This window comes from Camelus bactrianus, chromosome 7 (genome assembly GCF_048773025.1).
Source record: "Camelus bactrianus isolate YW-2024 breed Bactrian camel chromosome 7, ASM4877302v1, whole genome shotgun sequence".
Lineage (NCBI taxonomy): Eukaryota > Metazoa > Chordata > Mammalia > Artiodactyla > Camelidae > Camelus > Camelus bactrianus.
In genome coordinates, this window is record NC_133545.1 from 55,495,436 (window position 1) to 55,511,416 (window position 15,981).

Here is a 15,981-nt window from a genome sequence, read left to right on the forward strand (position 1 = left end):
AGAGAACACTCTAAGAAATCCTGCATCACCGACACTGTGGATGCCACAGGGATGACACTGTTTAAGAGAATACAAACTTGGGTGAGAGTGAGTTAAAAAGCTACTCAAAATATTTAGATTCTGAATGTAAAGAAGTTTTAGGACTACCTTCCCCTTTAACATATGCAGAAGAGTGTTATTTTTTAATCTAAATAAGTCATACAAAGCTATTTCAGTAAGCATGCAGTAAAAGTTAGAGTTGATAAAAAAAAGTATTGCATTGTTTAATTTGCAGCCGTTTCTCTTTGTGACACATAAAATGATGGTCTATCTCAGTCAATCACATCCTAGATTTGAAGAAATACAGTTTGGCTTCCCCAATAATGCTATAGAAGATCAGAAAGCATCAATTCATTTAAAAACCCCTGTTTCTAATCACCCCAAGTCCTAATTCACTGAAATAAACACCATTTTGAAACCTGTAATTAAGACTTTCATTTTGAGGGATAATATTTTAAAACACACTGGATTCATCCATACAGTCTCAATGCCCACGTTACCCCTGGTTAGCAGTTACATAGGCTTTGTTTGTATCTCATTTTCAGCTTCTCTGGAGAATAATGTTCTCTTAGTCCCCCAAAACAAATACTATGTCTAGCACTTAGTTTAAGTTTTAAGCCAGAGCATGCCAAGTGAAGTAAGATTAATACTCGATCTGCCTTCTTAGCAGTGTGCTGGTCACCTGTGCTAATAAGTGGCAGGTCTCATTGTTATTGTTAATTCCAAGGAACAGAGAATGGTAAGAATTCTGTTGGCACCATATCTAATCTGTTAATATTGTCCGTTTTTATAGGTGGAGCTCCCTGTCCAAATAGCAGTGCTTTGCAAGAGGTGCGCAGCTGTAACGAGCATCCCTGTACTGTGTACCACTGGCAAACTGGTCCCTGGGGCCAGTGCATCGAGGACACCTCGGTATCATCCTTCAACACCACCGCAACTTGGAATGGGGAAGCCTCTTGCTCTGTTGGCATGCAGACAAGAAAAGTCATCTGTGTGCGGGTCAATGTGGGCCAAGTGGGACCCAAAAAGTAAGGGCTTTAGAAAGATAGCAGTAAATCCTGGGGCCAGCCATGCCGGGGATTGGCTCAGGCTTCACTTGCTTCATGAAATTTAGCATTTTGATGCTTGTCCGACCTGGCCTCAAGAGTAAGACCTCTTTGTTTTGAATGCAGCCATTGATAAAGTTATAGCAGCTCGAGAGTCTTGTACCTGGGACCCATAAATTCTGTAGAAGTCTTTCTATGTGGGACCTACTTTCAGTTTCATAGTAGCACTTTCTGCTTTTATTAAGCTAGTGAGGCAAGGAAACAGGTGCTTGCTCTAGACCTGGCTGATCAATAGTGACAGTGTACGAAGTCTTAGCCGTGGAGGTCATCCGTGACCTCCTGTGTACCCAGGGGCTGCAGAGGCTGCCCATCTAGTTTAATTGGGAAGTAGCCTACTATGATCTCGTTTTCATTTCCCCCAGAAAGTACTATATCAAAAGTACTATCTCCCAAAAGAGAACCTTGGGATGGGATGAGCGTTAAGATGAGCAGAAAAACCATCAGTTTCTCAGTGTAGTTATGAAGAGAGTAACAACAAGGCAAACAGTTTGCTAGAGGGGAGAACAAAGACCTAGAGAATTGGTGTATTATATGTGCCTTGTGAGAAGTATAAACAAAAACATGTCACAGCATACCTGGGCTAATCATTCCTTAGAGAAAATTAATAAATCAATTCTAAAAATATATTTCTTTAAGGGGGAAAAAGCTATCTTTTGAGATTTAGACAGCATATATCTTTTAGAAGTCAAATCATCTTAGCCACGTGAAACAGGGAAAGAAAAACCTGTCAGTTAAGCGTTGGCATAAAAATGGCCTCCTAATTTCCAGATACCTGGCCAAGTGCTTAGGTGTTACGTGAGATCTTAAGTATTATGTGTGATGTTAGGTATACTACTTTACAGATCCTGGCTTCAGTTTTCAAAGTTTTTTGAAGGGATTTAATGGGGCGTTGTGGGGAGTTGTAATGTAAGCCCTCAAGAAATCTTAGAAACTATTATTTTCTCTTAAAAATTGCAGATACTTCTTAGTGTTTCAGGGAAATGGTCATAATGTACCTGATATATGACAAAATCCAGGGGATAAATAAGAATCCCATTTTGAGTTATTTTTACTAATTAATGTCCAGGGTTGCAGACGTTAGTGATATTTGGGCCCATACTTTATTTATGCAGTTTGAAATTAGGAAACGTATCAGAAAATATATGCGCAAAAGACTTAAATAAATTGAGGGACTATTCCACATGCTCAGCAGGTAGCCCCAAACCAGTATTTTAAGAGAAATAATGCTAAAGATGGGATGAATCTAACAAAGGAAATTCATTTGCAGTGTATTAAAATTCAGTAGCAGTAACAGCAGAAGTGGAAGTCCCAAGTGCTGGAGGGCTGTGTTGTGGGTCTTGCTGGGACAAGCACACAGGTAGACATATTCACTGCAGAGGGTTGTAACCTGACCGACTTGTCACGGCACAGAACGGCGGGTTACTGTGCTGAGCTTCCACCAGTAAGCTCACTCTGTTCCTGTTTTGCAGTTAATTACCTTCCAGATGTGCTGATGGTATTTCCCTCAGTTAGGTAAACTACAAAATACTTCGCTGAGCAACGGATGTACACGTGCAGAAGCCTATGTATGGAAAAGCCTGGTGGATTAATGTCATTAAATCATTCAATAGAAAGGGTATCCTGAAGCCCCATGTTGGGCCACTACAATAATCCATTAAAAATGTGCTTCACTCTTGCAGCCTTTATTCAGTGACCTGGATACAAGTATAGATTTGTTAAATGAAATGGATTTCCTTTGCCCTTAAAGTTCTAAAAAATTAAGCAAATAGTGTAAATTCAAAAGAAAATGTTACTGCCCTTATGAGTAAATGCTAGGTTAAATTCAGGGACTGCTTTTCAGTACTCGGTATTTGAAACAAAAATGCAAATAGAAACCTTGTTTTAAACTCCTCTTAATAAAACAGATTACTGTGCAATGGTAAAATCAATGTTATTGATCCTATCTATCCTCTGAGTAACAAACTTCAACTCCTATCACATCTGTTTAATTTGACCTTGAATAAGATCTGGGGCAAAATCGATTCCTTGATTTAAACACAAACACTAAATACAAACAGTACAAAGGAGAAAAGAAGCATGTTGACGGAACCAATTGCCTCACCCAAGGAAGTCTGAATTCATTTTATTGGATGTAATCTAGGCTGTACAATTTATCTTTGTGTGTTCATTTAACGGCTTTGTTGTTAGTAATTTTGTTCTCCACAGTTAGCCAAGTATCTTGCTGAGGAAATTTCTAAACTGAAACGGAATTTTGGAGGTTGTCAGTGATAACATTGTAAATTTCATTGATTTATTCAAGGCTAAAATTTGAAGAGTATGTAATTGAGTAAAGCTCTCCATTGTTAAAGTTATAAAATCACCTCACTGAGAAGGAGTGCTTCCAATAATAATTACTGATCAATAATTCCATAGTTCCAGAAGAATTAACATGATTATGTGTGGGGTCTTGCCATATAATGTTTCCTGGTTAAGAATGTAGGTTAAATTATAGTTCTAGTGATTTATAATCTCAGTTCTAACAATACATTAACTACTGTGATTCACATCTGAATTTCTTTGTCGTCCAGGACTTTGAGTAAGCATAGCAATTAGGAAAATCCAAACTTATACTCAGCATAAACCAGGGAGATTATTTCTTTTGAAATGTTGAATCTCATATACTTTTTTAAACCCACTTTTAAATAAACCCTAGTGTTATAGAATGAGAGAGAAAGGCATGTATCTATATAGTTGAATAGAATGTAATACTTATGGATGAGATAGGACATGCAGATAAAAAATTATAAGATATATCAAAAATGAAGTGTCAGCAAAGTGCTATAAAGGAATTATGGGAAGGAGATTAATGATGTTGATTTTTTTCACTCATAGTTCAGTTCTGAAAACCTGATTAACTTGTTAAAAGACAATTTAACTTGACCTACAAAAAATCTGTCTTCTCCTGTGGGGAGTAGTTTAAATCCCATTTTTCACTAATTTGCCAAGTTATTCCAGCAACAGTTATACTGGTTGCTAGGTTTATTTCTTCACTGCCTCTTAGCTTACTTGTCACAGATTCATAGGACCTCAAAAGAGAATTTCTTAGGAATCAGAACATTAAGTACTTTTCATTACATGAATTATGTTATTATATTTTGTTGTCCTAATATACATCTTCTTCTAGTGTTAATGCTCACTGCCAACACTTGAGCGATAACAATAATAGAATCAGATTGTAAACATGCAGAAAAGAATTATGAAATTTAAAAAAGAAAACAGTGTATTTAAAAGTCATACATCAGCTTCCTAAAATTATCTTTAGGAAGTGAAAACCTTATATAGTGTAAGAAACTTCATTGTTTTGTCGTTATCTTTCTCTTGTGTTCCTAATAAATAGAATATTTTTGCTGTATTTTTTAAAACAATAAGTTAATTTTACTACAGTTTATGTCAAGGAACACAGTGTTTTGTTTTCCTTTAATTTACTTGTTGACTTTTTGTTTCGTTTATATTCACCCTTTTTCAAAAAAATATTGTGACTTACAAAAATATTTAAAATATTTAAAATCCAGTCATTTGAAAGTAGGAACAAAATGGAAGAAAAAATAAGAATAGAGACAGTGAATGAAACCAGAAATAAAGCAAAAATTCTTTTTCATAATTATCTATACCTTTTTATTATTTTATTACTTATTTATTATGAAATACATAGCTATAAATACAGTATTGTTATTGAGCACATCTATAGAATATACTCCATTATAAATTTATTTTATGCTAAATATGTTTTGTAAAAGTAAAGTACAGATTAACCCGGGAAATTATAATCAGCAATAAAACTTTAGTTATGCAAAGATGTAGAACTGGGTGCTTAAATTGGTAACTTAAACTTCCATAAATTTCTTATAAAGCTTGTTGGAATATTTACATTTATTAATAGGAGAAATTATTGTAAGTAAACTAGGTATAATTATTATATTTTCTTCTCCATAGCATGAGTAATATCAGATTTACATATGCTGCCTTGAGAAGCTTTATCGAAGTCCAGTTTGGAAGAGTTACTTTAGTTGTATAGTTTTTGTCAAAAGCAGAAAGGATGCTGGAAGTTAAATAAATCAGATTCATGACTGTTCAGCAATTTTAGCAATGAAAATGCTAAGGATATTAAATTACCTGGTTTTCTGAATTCCAGTGGAGGTCTAGTAATTTCCCTTTGCTTTTCCTAGGTGTCCTGAAAGCCTTCGACCTGAAACAGTGAGGCCCTGTCTGCTTCCTTGTAGGAAGGACTGTGTTGTAACCCCGTATAGTGACTGGACATCATGCCCTTCCTCATGCAGAAAAGGTATGATCTGCAGAGTTCTGAAGGCAGTTCACCTAGGAAACCTCTCGCCAGGACCTCCACGTGTCTCTGGCTGAGCAGTGTTTTTGATTCTTACATGGGGCTGGCTGTGTAATCCTGGTTTGGCACAAATGCCATAAAGTTTTGATTTCCTTCTAGAAAATAATACAGCTTTTAGAGAACCAGACAAGTGAGTTTTATGCCAAAACTGACTTAAAGAACTTTATGATGTAAATCAAATAACTTTATGATATAGATCAAAATGAAGGGATTCTAAATGTTATTATATTAATGTTTCCTTTAACGTTAATTCTGGAGGAATGTACAGTGTCCTGATATGTTTCAAAAAGAACATTCAGTGATCTTATTCGTACTCGTGGTTTTCAACCTTCTTAGTGGCAAGAAACAACCATGGGACTAGATGCATACAGATTCAGTTATGTGATCCAAAGGATGAGGATAAAGGAAAGAGAAAAATGGCCAAAACATACCTCTGCTAATATTTAATATGCCATGCAGCGTTTACAGGATGAGAATTTGTTGCCCATATGATTTGGTTCTGATTTTATTACTCACAGACAGAGACCCTTTGATATCATGGCAGATACTTTGATAATTCTTTACCCTCCAGGATAGGGCCCTTTCTCACTGGTGTTGAGAAAGATGTCAGTGTCCTCCAGGTGATAAATGCAGTCACTGAGCACATTTTCTCTCAATGTCACAAATGACACTGTCTCCTGTTTTTTCTAAAGTTCCTTTTATGCTTTTATTTATGCTTCTTGACTCTCATTAGAGAAATTCAATTAGAAATTAACTTCTAGTTTAACAACTGTTCTTAATTGCCAGAATTGTTTTAAGCCCTGAAGGTATATGAAATTATAAACTTAATGTGGATTGTTTTTTACAGTGTGATTATTTTATATAGTTGAAACATGAGTTTCTTTTTAATGCTTTTTCTATTTTAAGTACCCTTGAAATACCAAATGAATTAAATCGCAAAGTGAGCAAGAACAGAAAATTTTTATTTCAGAAGTCTTCTAAGGCATTTTTAAAACTTTTGGGACAAAAAGAGTTAGTATTAACTTTTAAAAATATGTTAACAGCCTTAATCTTATTGATGAACAGTGTCATTGTCTGATATTTTTATCCAGATTTTTTTCTTTTATCCTCTTATTTTCTTAAAAACTAAATAACATATGATATCCTTCAGTTTGGTCATAATCAGAAATAGAATTGTAGTTTCTCATAGGTTAATATTTCTGTGATAATTGTTGGTTATTCATCACTACAATGGAAAAGGTTATGTATTATATGGAATTTATATACTTGAAAATTTTATTTTGAATGTTTTTATAGTTGATGTTTTGCATTGGTATGAGATGAACCATTTACTAATAATTCCAATAATTCCATATGCAGTAACATTTATGACATGATTAATGATCTAACACAAATTTAATATTCATAAGTAAAATTTTTGAAAGTAGGAAAAAACTGCCTCTTTTTCTATATTGGGCATTTCCTTATATTGAGTAAAGTATTTTGAAATAATAATTCTCTTGGTCTAAAGTATTTCAAAGAAATAAAATTAAAAAATAAACCAGAAAAGATTCCATTAAATTGATTGTAGGATAGTCATTCCTCAAAATGAGGAATCAGGTAAAATTTTCTCATTTCATTAGACCTTCATTTGAAACGAATTTGGAATATTAAAATGTGTCCAGGAATTAGGAACCAGTTAAGTAGCCTATGAATTTGTTATCTCATTATACATTCTATGGCTAGAAAGGGAAGAAAAGTAGGTATAACTTACTCATTTAAAAGAACTGTAATTGAAAATCAAATAACATGATTTTTAACTTGATCTCTGATGATGATTTTTTACAGTATCAAGAAAGTGACCATTTGTAAAATAAAAAATATTTTATATGAAAAACTGTGGTAACATATAAGACACTTTAAAATTTTTTTAACAGATAGATGAGGAAACAAATAGATCACGAGTACTCTGCATGTGTTAATTAAATTAATATTTATCTGTATTGTATGCATAAATACTTACTGAATTTCTAATTTATTGATTACTGTATTTAACTAGTATTGATGGCTCTGTTAAGAAGAACTTCAAAGAAGCTTTTGATCACATTTAAAATATAGAACTCTTCTACATAAGGCAGATAATGTAAGACTTACATGATTCAATAAGTAGAAAGCAGGAAGTTCTAGGGAAGAGATGGGGAAAACTCATTGTGGAAGCAAGTACTAGGGAAAATCTTGTTGAAAAGATGGCAGAAGAGACCTTTTTGAAAGAGAGAATGCATAAAAGAATCCCAAGTGAGGATCAGAGGCATCAGGAAAAGTCTTAGTGACCATGAAAAAGGTGTGTTGTTTGGAAGAAAGTGAGATCCAGCTTCCTGGAGATTGGAGTGTCTGGAGGAAAGTCAAGGTGTGACGTTGGGAAGAGAATGGAGGCAGATTGTGGAAGATCAAATTAGACTTACTTATATGTAGCAGAACACAGTCTTTAGTTTTTGAACATAAAAATGAGTAGTGAGTTTCATCATATAATGGAATGAGTTGACTCTGAGTAAACAAATCTGGTTTGGACACCAATCTTGGCCACATAGCAGCCAAGTGACCTTAAGCAAGATGCTTAATCTCTCCAGGCCTTGCTTGTAACATCTATGAGCTGTTCTGTGGCAAAAAATGAGGTAACAGATGGTAAAGTGCTCTATACTTTGTGAACCATGGTCCGACTGATACATTATTTGTTGTCTATGGTTAGTATAATTTCTTTTAGAAAAGGCACTGCGCACTGCACATGGTCAGTATCTGATAAATGTTATAACTTGGTGTGTTGAAAACAGTCTCTCTTAGAAGTTTAATATGTGTCAGTGGGAAAAATGTTTAGATCATGATGAAGGAAAACTTACTAATACTAATTTCTGATTTATATTATTGAGGATTCTCTAGTACGTTTACTGATCATTGTTTTAAAAGGCTTCACTGTGTCATTCATTAAACATCATGTTTATTGTTTTAAGCAGTCATTCACTTTTTCACTCTACAGAGATTCTTCAGGTAACTGCACTGTGCCAGGCACAATTTTAAATAGAAAGGATATAGCAGTACACAAGGAAACCAATTTTCCTGCTCTCAGGAAGCTTACATTCTGGTGGTATGAGACAGGAAAGGCATTTAATAATTGTTCTAATGTCTTGATGCTCATGGAGGATCAAGTGAAGGATGCAGGTGGGTTAGAAAAAAGATGTGACATCATTCTGACGGTGCAAAAGTAGGCGAGTTAGTAATACGTGATAGATTTTGTAATAGGCAACATGGAGTGCCCATTTAGTCATGTTTTAAAAGAGATTCTCAACACAGTTGCCAGTGTTTCTCCAACCATGGCCAGCTGCCTGAGTGAAGGAAAAGTGTAGGAAAATAATTAGCATTGATTAAGATCAGGGCTTTTCCAAGAGATTAAGAGTGAGAGGGACAGAGTCAAGGGTGTTTTCAAGGGAGTACTTAAAATAATAACAGAGTATACACTCTAAGGTGGGTTGGGATGGAAGTGAGGTCCTGAAGGGGATGATGTAGTGAAAAAAGTGACTGGGAAAGTAGATTGGCAATCTTGACTGAGTCTGAAGAATATAAGTAAGATGAACTTTCACCTTTAGTAAAGTAGGAGAACTGGAAGGGGAGGAGGAGTGACCAGAAATTAAGGTATTTAAGGATGAGAGTATTCAGATATTGAACATGTTATCATCAGGGGATGAACTGAAGAGCTAGTAATTGATGCAAAGTGCAGGAAAAGGTCATTGGAAATGAGGTACAGTAAGTAATTCAGAGTCCAGTGCCTTGGATACAATAACCGTGTAGATGCCAAAACCACCTAAGTGGTTGTAGGAGTAGGAAGAGAAAGGATTGCAGTGAGGGACCTTCTAAAGTCATTAATTAATGAAATGTTAGTAGATGACTGCTACAAAGTGGATAGCTGATTAAAAAAAAAAAAGTTGATGACAGCAGCTTCAGAGGAGTCAAAGATTTCTAAAAGTAAAGGGAGGGGGAAAGACCCAGAAAGGCTAGGTAGAGCCAGCCTCCACTGGCAAGGAATGTGAAGGAAACATTTTCTAAGAAGAGACTGAAGATGAGAGACAAAGTGTTCCATTGGGTACAGTGATGGAAATATTAGAGGATGGAAAAGAATGAGAAATTGAATTAGGTTATGTACAGTATATATGCTGTGGTCCAGGTGATGATGGAAGACATGCAGAGGGAGTCGGGGATGCTAATTTCTTTTGGTGAGTGACAGGCAATGTGAGATATATAATGGGTTTAGTTGGGATGGTCTCTTGGCGGAAGGTAAATTAAAATGCATGGTGACACTAGATACTAGTCTTCTCTGGAGCTCCTGGGTAGTAGTGACCAAGGAGTGCAAGAATGCCAGCTCAGACTCTGCTGTCCTGTGAGCAACAGGTTCTGAGAGGCGAGGCTGTGTTTCGTCAAGCTCAGGTCATCTCACCAGAAGCAGATTAGTCCTGCCTGTTCTATTTGGCAGCTCTATGTTGAGTCTCCTAGAACTAAAGGCTTTCAGAAATCCTAAACCTAGTCACTCAGACTTAAAAAGAATAACCTTAATTGTGTATTGAGGAAATAAAGACTAGGGGGTGATAGAGGAGGTTGTTATTGGACAACAGTGCTAAGATGCTTTGTGCACTGGGAGAAGCCTTTTCTGTTTTGCCTGTAGACTGCTGTAACTGAGAAAAAGGATACAGCAGTGTTATAGAAAACTAGCCTTTTGTTTTAGGGAAAATAAAGCAGCGACATGTGGTTAGTTTTTCATTGTTTGGTATGAAATGGGAATAAGCCAAGCGTCATTGAAATTACACTGACTGCCGTACACAATTCAAAAATGCTGATAAGTTGCATGTTCAGGGATAGATAGCAGCAACAGAAAATTATTTTCAGGAATGGGGTGGTTCTTTTGTATTTAATTCTGTGCATAAAATCTGCATTTTGTAAGAGTTTTAAACTTATGAAAATAAAGCTATCCTCCTTTTTAAAATCACCTTAAATAGGTAAAATTATGGTATAGTATTGCAGTAAATGGAACAGAATAGCCTAGGATTCCAGGAAGAACAGAAGGAGTAATTTGAAATGTTATTCTTCTTTCTCTCAAGATAGGTCTTGACAAATCAGTGCTGTTAAAGATCAGTATTGAGTCAAGAGTAGTTGAATCCTCAAACCAGTATACTTACTAACTTCTCCAAATTTTCATAAATTTTTACAAAGGGCTTACTAAGGATGGAAAACGTTTATGCATATAAATTATTTGTAACTCTAGTCTTTTAAAAAATCAATGCTTTTGATCAAATAATACATTTGACTTCTCAAATTCTGTTTGCTCCTTTTTTGTTTTTTTTTCCTTACTGCACTTACTGACTTGAAGGCTAAAGGGATTTTGCAGAGGCATCTATTCTACCTGGTTGCCCTCAAGTAGTACCATGCTAGAATTATCCCCAAAGATCTGAAAACTGCCTTTGCATTTTGCTTCCTGCACGGAACGGTTTCCTTACAATTTCCTAGCATCTTCACTGCTCCAGTCTGCCATCCACCCCACTTCCAGCTTACCCAGTCTTAGTTTTACCTGCCCTTTGGAATTTCCATCAAGGAATTTTCCAGTGAAATGTATCTTTTCATATTTTTTTTTAAGCGGTGGTACTGGGGATTGAACCCAGGACCTTTTGCTTGCTAAGCATGCATTCTACCACTGAGCTATACCCTCACCCCAGTAAAGTTTATCTTGAATGCCTTAAGATACCTGAAAAATGCTATAACTGAGTGAGAGATTACGTACCCTCTGAATCTCGGTGGCCCATTATAACATAATTGTTTTCTAAATATATATTCCCTTTCTTCCCTACCTATCCTAGATAGTATAAACTTTGAAGTATAAACACTACAGGAATATTCCTTTATTTTTCCCACACCCATTATTTCCAATAAATGAAATGATACCTTATTTTTTCTTAATACTAAAGAACAGACTTAGTATCCTTGTGCATAATACTATAAGGAAATGAATAAAAAGAAAGAAAAGATGCTAATTAATAATCCAGCTGAGAAGAAGTGAAATAAATGTGTTTGCTCATTCAGCAAACACTTATTAAGACTTTACTATGTGTGACCATTGCTCTAGGTGCTAAAACACAAAGATAAATGGAAACTATATGTGTATCCCCACCACATGCAATAAATTTGGTGTAAATACATCCAGGAAACTATGAAGGGTGTAAAATTCCCAGTTCACCAATTCAAGTTATTAGTGAGGCACCTTCCTTTTTTTTTTTTTTTTTAAACATGTGTTGTACTCTCCCTTTGTCTACACTCTGATCTGAGGGCTCTGTAACCTGCCTGAGCTCTCTAGGGCTGTTTCTTTGAGTGTACAAGTTAATTTTTCACCTGAGATCTGAGAAGAAATGAACCTCCCAGTGGATAGAAGCCTGGATGTCATGACACTTCCTGTGTAATCCCATTAAACTTCTGCTCTAGGTGTTACGGCTTCGGAATGTTCCACTTTAATCAGGCCACCATCTCTATCCTGTGGGCTGCACGAGGCTAACGTATTTGAACTTTTTTATTAGAATAAGTGGACTGCCATTGTGGAATCAATATGGACGTGAAGAGAGTTACCATAGTGTTACATATCAAGTGCAGACTTGTGAAGATTGTGATGAGAAGGCACTAGAGTGTTGCCGAGTTTTATATCAAGTAACTTCTGGCTTTCAAGTCAATGAGCAAAGTAGAATTGAAACACTAACATTTGATTGCTGCCTCCTAATTCTGAACAGCCCTGCGTATATACCAGGTGATGTCTAGATAGGTGAGGACTATGAGCTTCCATCTATAAGGTGCCTCTGATGCTGATCTCGTTGTGCCCTCCAGTCTCTGGATCTCTTGGTCTCAATTCTGTGTCTATTTTTTTATCTGTACATTAAAAAGGGTTGGAGAGTTATTCACTCTAAGAATTTTGACCACCTGGGAAACAAAGACCTTCTTCTCTGTGCTCTTTCCCTCTTCTCCCTGTTAAAAAACACACACCTCCGCCTTTCCCCCAATGCTAAACAAATGATAACAATGGTCATTTAGTTTGTATATTCTTTTAAGAAGATTACAAGCAGATTATAAATATAAGACAAAAGAAAAATAATAGAAAGTGTAAAAAAAAAAAGGCATGGAGTCAGATAGTAAATGGTGTGGGGGAGGGGAGAAGAGAAAAAATTATAAAATCAAAATTAAGGTAAGATCCTGCAATTGAGAAGAAAATGAGCTCTGAGATTCTGGTGAACAAAGCAACTATTTAGAAGCACAGTAGATTCTTGACAGATGGTCAGAGGAAACAAGATTTTTCCTATAGCTCTAAACTATTAGAGGAATTTGTCACCTGGGCCTTAAAGTCATCGTCATTGGACAGTATAATGGATGGAGACGGCATTAGCAGTTTTAGTAAAAGTTCTATTGGCATTTCTTAGATCTTTCCTAGATAAATGATATTTAATATGTAAAATTATTAAATATCTGGCATTCAGACTACTGTTGCTACAATTTTGAAAAGTCCATGACAATATTTTCAAATACTTTAACTCTCTGCTACCCACCACCTCCCCCTCATATTTCCCTTACTTCGTTATCGGTAGTGTTCCAGCTGTTCACTGACATAGTTAATACATTCATTAACAGTACAGGTTTCCCCGCTATGGAAAAATCCTGAATAAAGTTACGTGCAGACCCTAGAATCTTAAGTTGGGATGAGACATAGAAGGACAGTTGTTTCAGTAGGTCTCAAACCTGGCTGTTCATCACAACTCCCTGGCAAGCTTTGCAAAAATCAGATTCCCACATCCACAGATTCCCACATCCAGCTCCTAAATGTTTTTATTTAGTAATTCTGGAGACAGTCCCAGAAATCTGTTTTTGTTTTTATTTTTATTTTTTCACATAAATTTTCCTATGTAGTCAGACGTTTAGGAATCAGTAATCTGATCCATTTTCCCATCTAATACAGGACTCTTCAGTTCACCTTGCTGCCAATCAGGGGCCAGACCGTGTTGAGGGATACTTTGACTTCATGTGAAGGGATGTTCCGTTATTGGAGAGTTCTAATTATCAAATCATATTTTTCTACAAACACAATAGGTTTTTAAATGTTTTATTTCATTTCTGATTAAACTTTTATTGTTAGGGGCTGCTAACCCTTCTAGATATCTGTTTCTGTAGTCTACATATCAAATATTTAATGATATTGCAAAATAAAGTAAATGCATCATGGGACCTCTATTAAAGTAATTCTTTAGGGAATTCTTTTGTAAGTGAATTCATATGTGGCTATTTATCCTTAAAGTATATATATATTGTAAGTTGGGTTGTATTTTATTAAAGTTGTCAAATCTTGTACGTTATCTGTTTCTAATACTAAAAAATTCTGAGCATCTTTATATTAGTAACACTTAGTCAAGTGATATCTTCATTGAAGATAAATCTTAATTATTTTCATTTTTTAATGTAATTTGGAGTAATTTACTTACAGTAATTATTGCTACTTTGAATGCTTCTCTAAATAGTCTGCATGTAGGAAGTGACTTTCATTTCACTCCTTACAGCTGGGACGTTTAGGATGAGACCTGAATTGAAGATCCTAAACTGTTTAACATGAATAATAAATGACTAGAATAATTTACGAGTTACACACTTCAAATTAAGTAAATAACAAAGAGATAAAATCTCACATTAAAACATTGAATATATTCTCCTAAGAAAGATTCATTAGATATGTAGGAGCCCCATGTGGTAAACAGGGCTTTGTGAAATAGCATGAAGATAAACTTAAGGTAGATAAAAATTAATTAATCAGATCTGTCATATTTCTCTAGGGGAAAGTAATAAACAAAAGAACAATCACTGTGTAACTGTGCATTAGGAAGGCTTGTTGACAGTGAAACTGTTTTCTTCATTCTTTACATTTTTAAATATAAATTGATTGGGTTTTAGTATAAACGGTCTTGGGGAGAATTGAGGAAATGACTGGACTAGATGAAGCCTCTCATTCAGGGATGTCAACGCACATGTAGCTGGAGGCTATGTAATTTCTTCACACAGGCTGGTGGTATCTGGAGATTGTTTTATCAGTGCAGAGAACAGAGGTTAAATAGCTGCCTCATTCCAGGGGACTCCGGAATCAGGAAGCAGACTCGGCACCGGGTCGTCATTCAGCTGCCAGCCAACGGAGGCCGGGACTGCACGGACCCTCTCTATGAAGAGAAGGCCTGCGAGGCCCCTCAAGTGTGCCAAAGCTACAGGTAACAGAGTGAAAGAAGGGCTTGTGAGCAGTGCACTGGGCAAAATACTTCAGGTCCGTAATCTTTCTTCCTGAGAATGAGAAAAGGAAGCCAGCACTGCCCCTCAGACTCAGTGGCGTTGGGGATATTGGTGGCTGCTGGAGCCACCTCTTCCCTCTTCAAAAGAGCTGCTTTTCTACTGAAATCATCTTCAGGGACACACAGATTTGTGCAAACTTCCAAGCTGTATTATTAGCTTCAGGAGTTCGGGGTAATTTCTTATGTTGATGACGAAATGCAGAAAAGTGATTGATAATTATGAAACATACGCTTTAGGAAGCAATTCTTTTTCAGTTAGAGGAATAGCCTAAGCGTTCCTCCTGTGGCTCCAAAGAGCACCTGTTTCTCATAAATGCTGGCATTCTGGCTCTCGAAACGGCATCTTTATCTCAGTGATATGCGTAAGATGTCTGTTCTGTTCATTTGTGGCTACCTCAAGGAAAATTAAGGTTATTGAAGCTATATATCATAATTTTGATAATTATTAGAGAAAATTCTTCTCATAACTATTAAGAGAAAGTACCTAATTGAAACTTGAAGTGATATCTAATTGCAATCCTGACAACGAATGAAATATTACGGCATCAATTTGTTGGGATGTGTGATCACAAAATAATAATTTAAGATGAAATTGATGGCAGACTTGCCGTTTTAATTTATCTGTATTTAATTCCGAGACGACAAACAGTGAAATTGCCTGCTTACGTGATGAACATTAATTGTTAGCCCAAATGTATTTATTTGGGGGATTTGTTTTTGTGAAGTGTATTTATAATTGGCAGCTTCTGAGTTCCCCCTACAATGCTAATCAAAAGAGCACTGTACAAAAGGCTCATGACTTGAATGCAACTTTATCATTTGAATGTAAAGTAAACATATCTTATTTAAATGGAACACATCACTTCTGGTACTATCAGGTACATCTGCTGGCAGTCTCAGTCATTAAAATGCCCAAATGCCATTTGTAGAGTCCATTCCTATAGAGCTTGATAATGATGGACTCTTGTCTCCACTGCCCTAGAAAGCACTTTTTTATTTAATGCTGCCTTTTATAATTCCTTGATGAAGATCTAAACTGAATTTAGATACAACCAAATTGAGCATTGTCAAATAAATTCCTGTT

At 35.8% G+C, this 15,981-nt stretch overlaps 1 protein-coding gene across 7 annotated transcripts in view; it reads left to right on the forward strand.

Annotated features, from left to right (window-relative positions):
- THSD7A (thrombospondin type 1 domain containing 7A) overlaps nt 1-15,981 on the forward strand; it is a 557,221-nt gene that overhangs the window by 475,688 nt on the left and 65,552 nt on the right. For all 7 annotated transcript variants that reach the window (XM_074367426.1, XM_074367427.1, XM_074367422.1 and 4 more), the window contains 3 exons: nt 833-1,067; nt 5,351-5,466; nt 14,687-14,819. In XM_074367426.1, the coding sequence (XP_074223527.1) occupies nt 833-1,067; nt 5,351-5,466; nt 14,687-14,819 (484 nt within the window). The remainder of the gene's footprint in view (nt 1-832; nt 1,068-5,350; nt 5,467-14,686; nt 14,820-15,981) is intronic.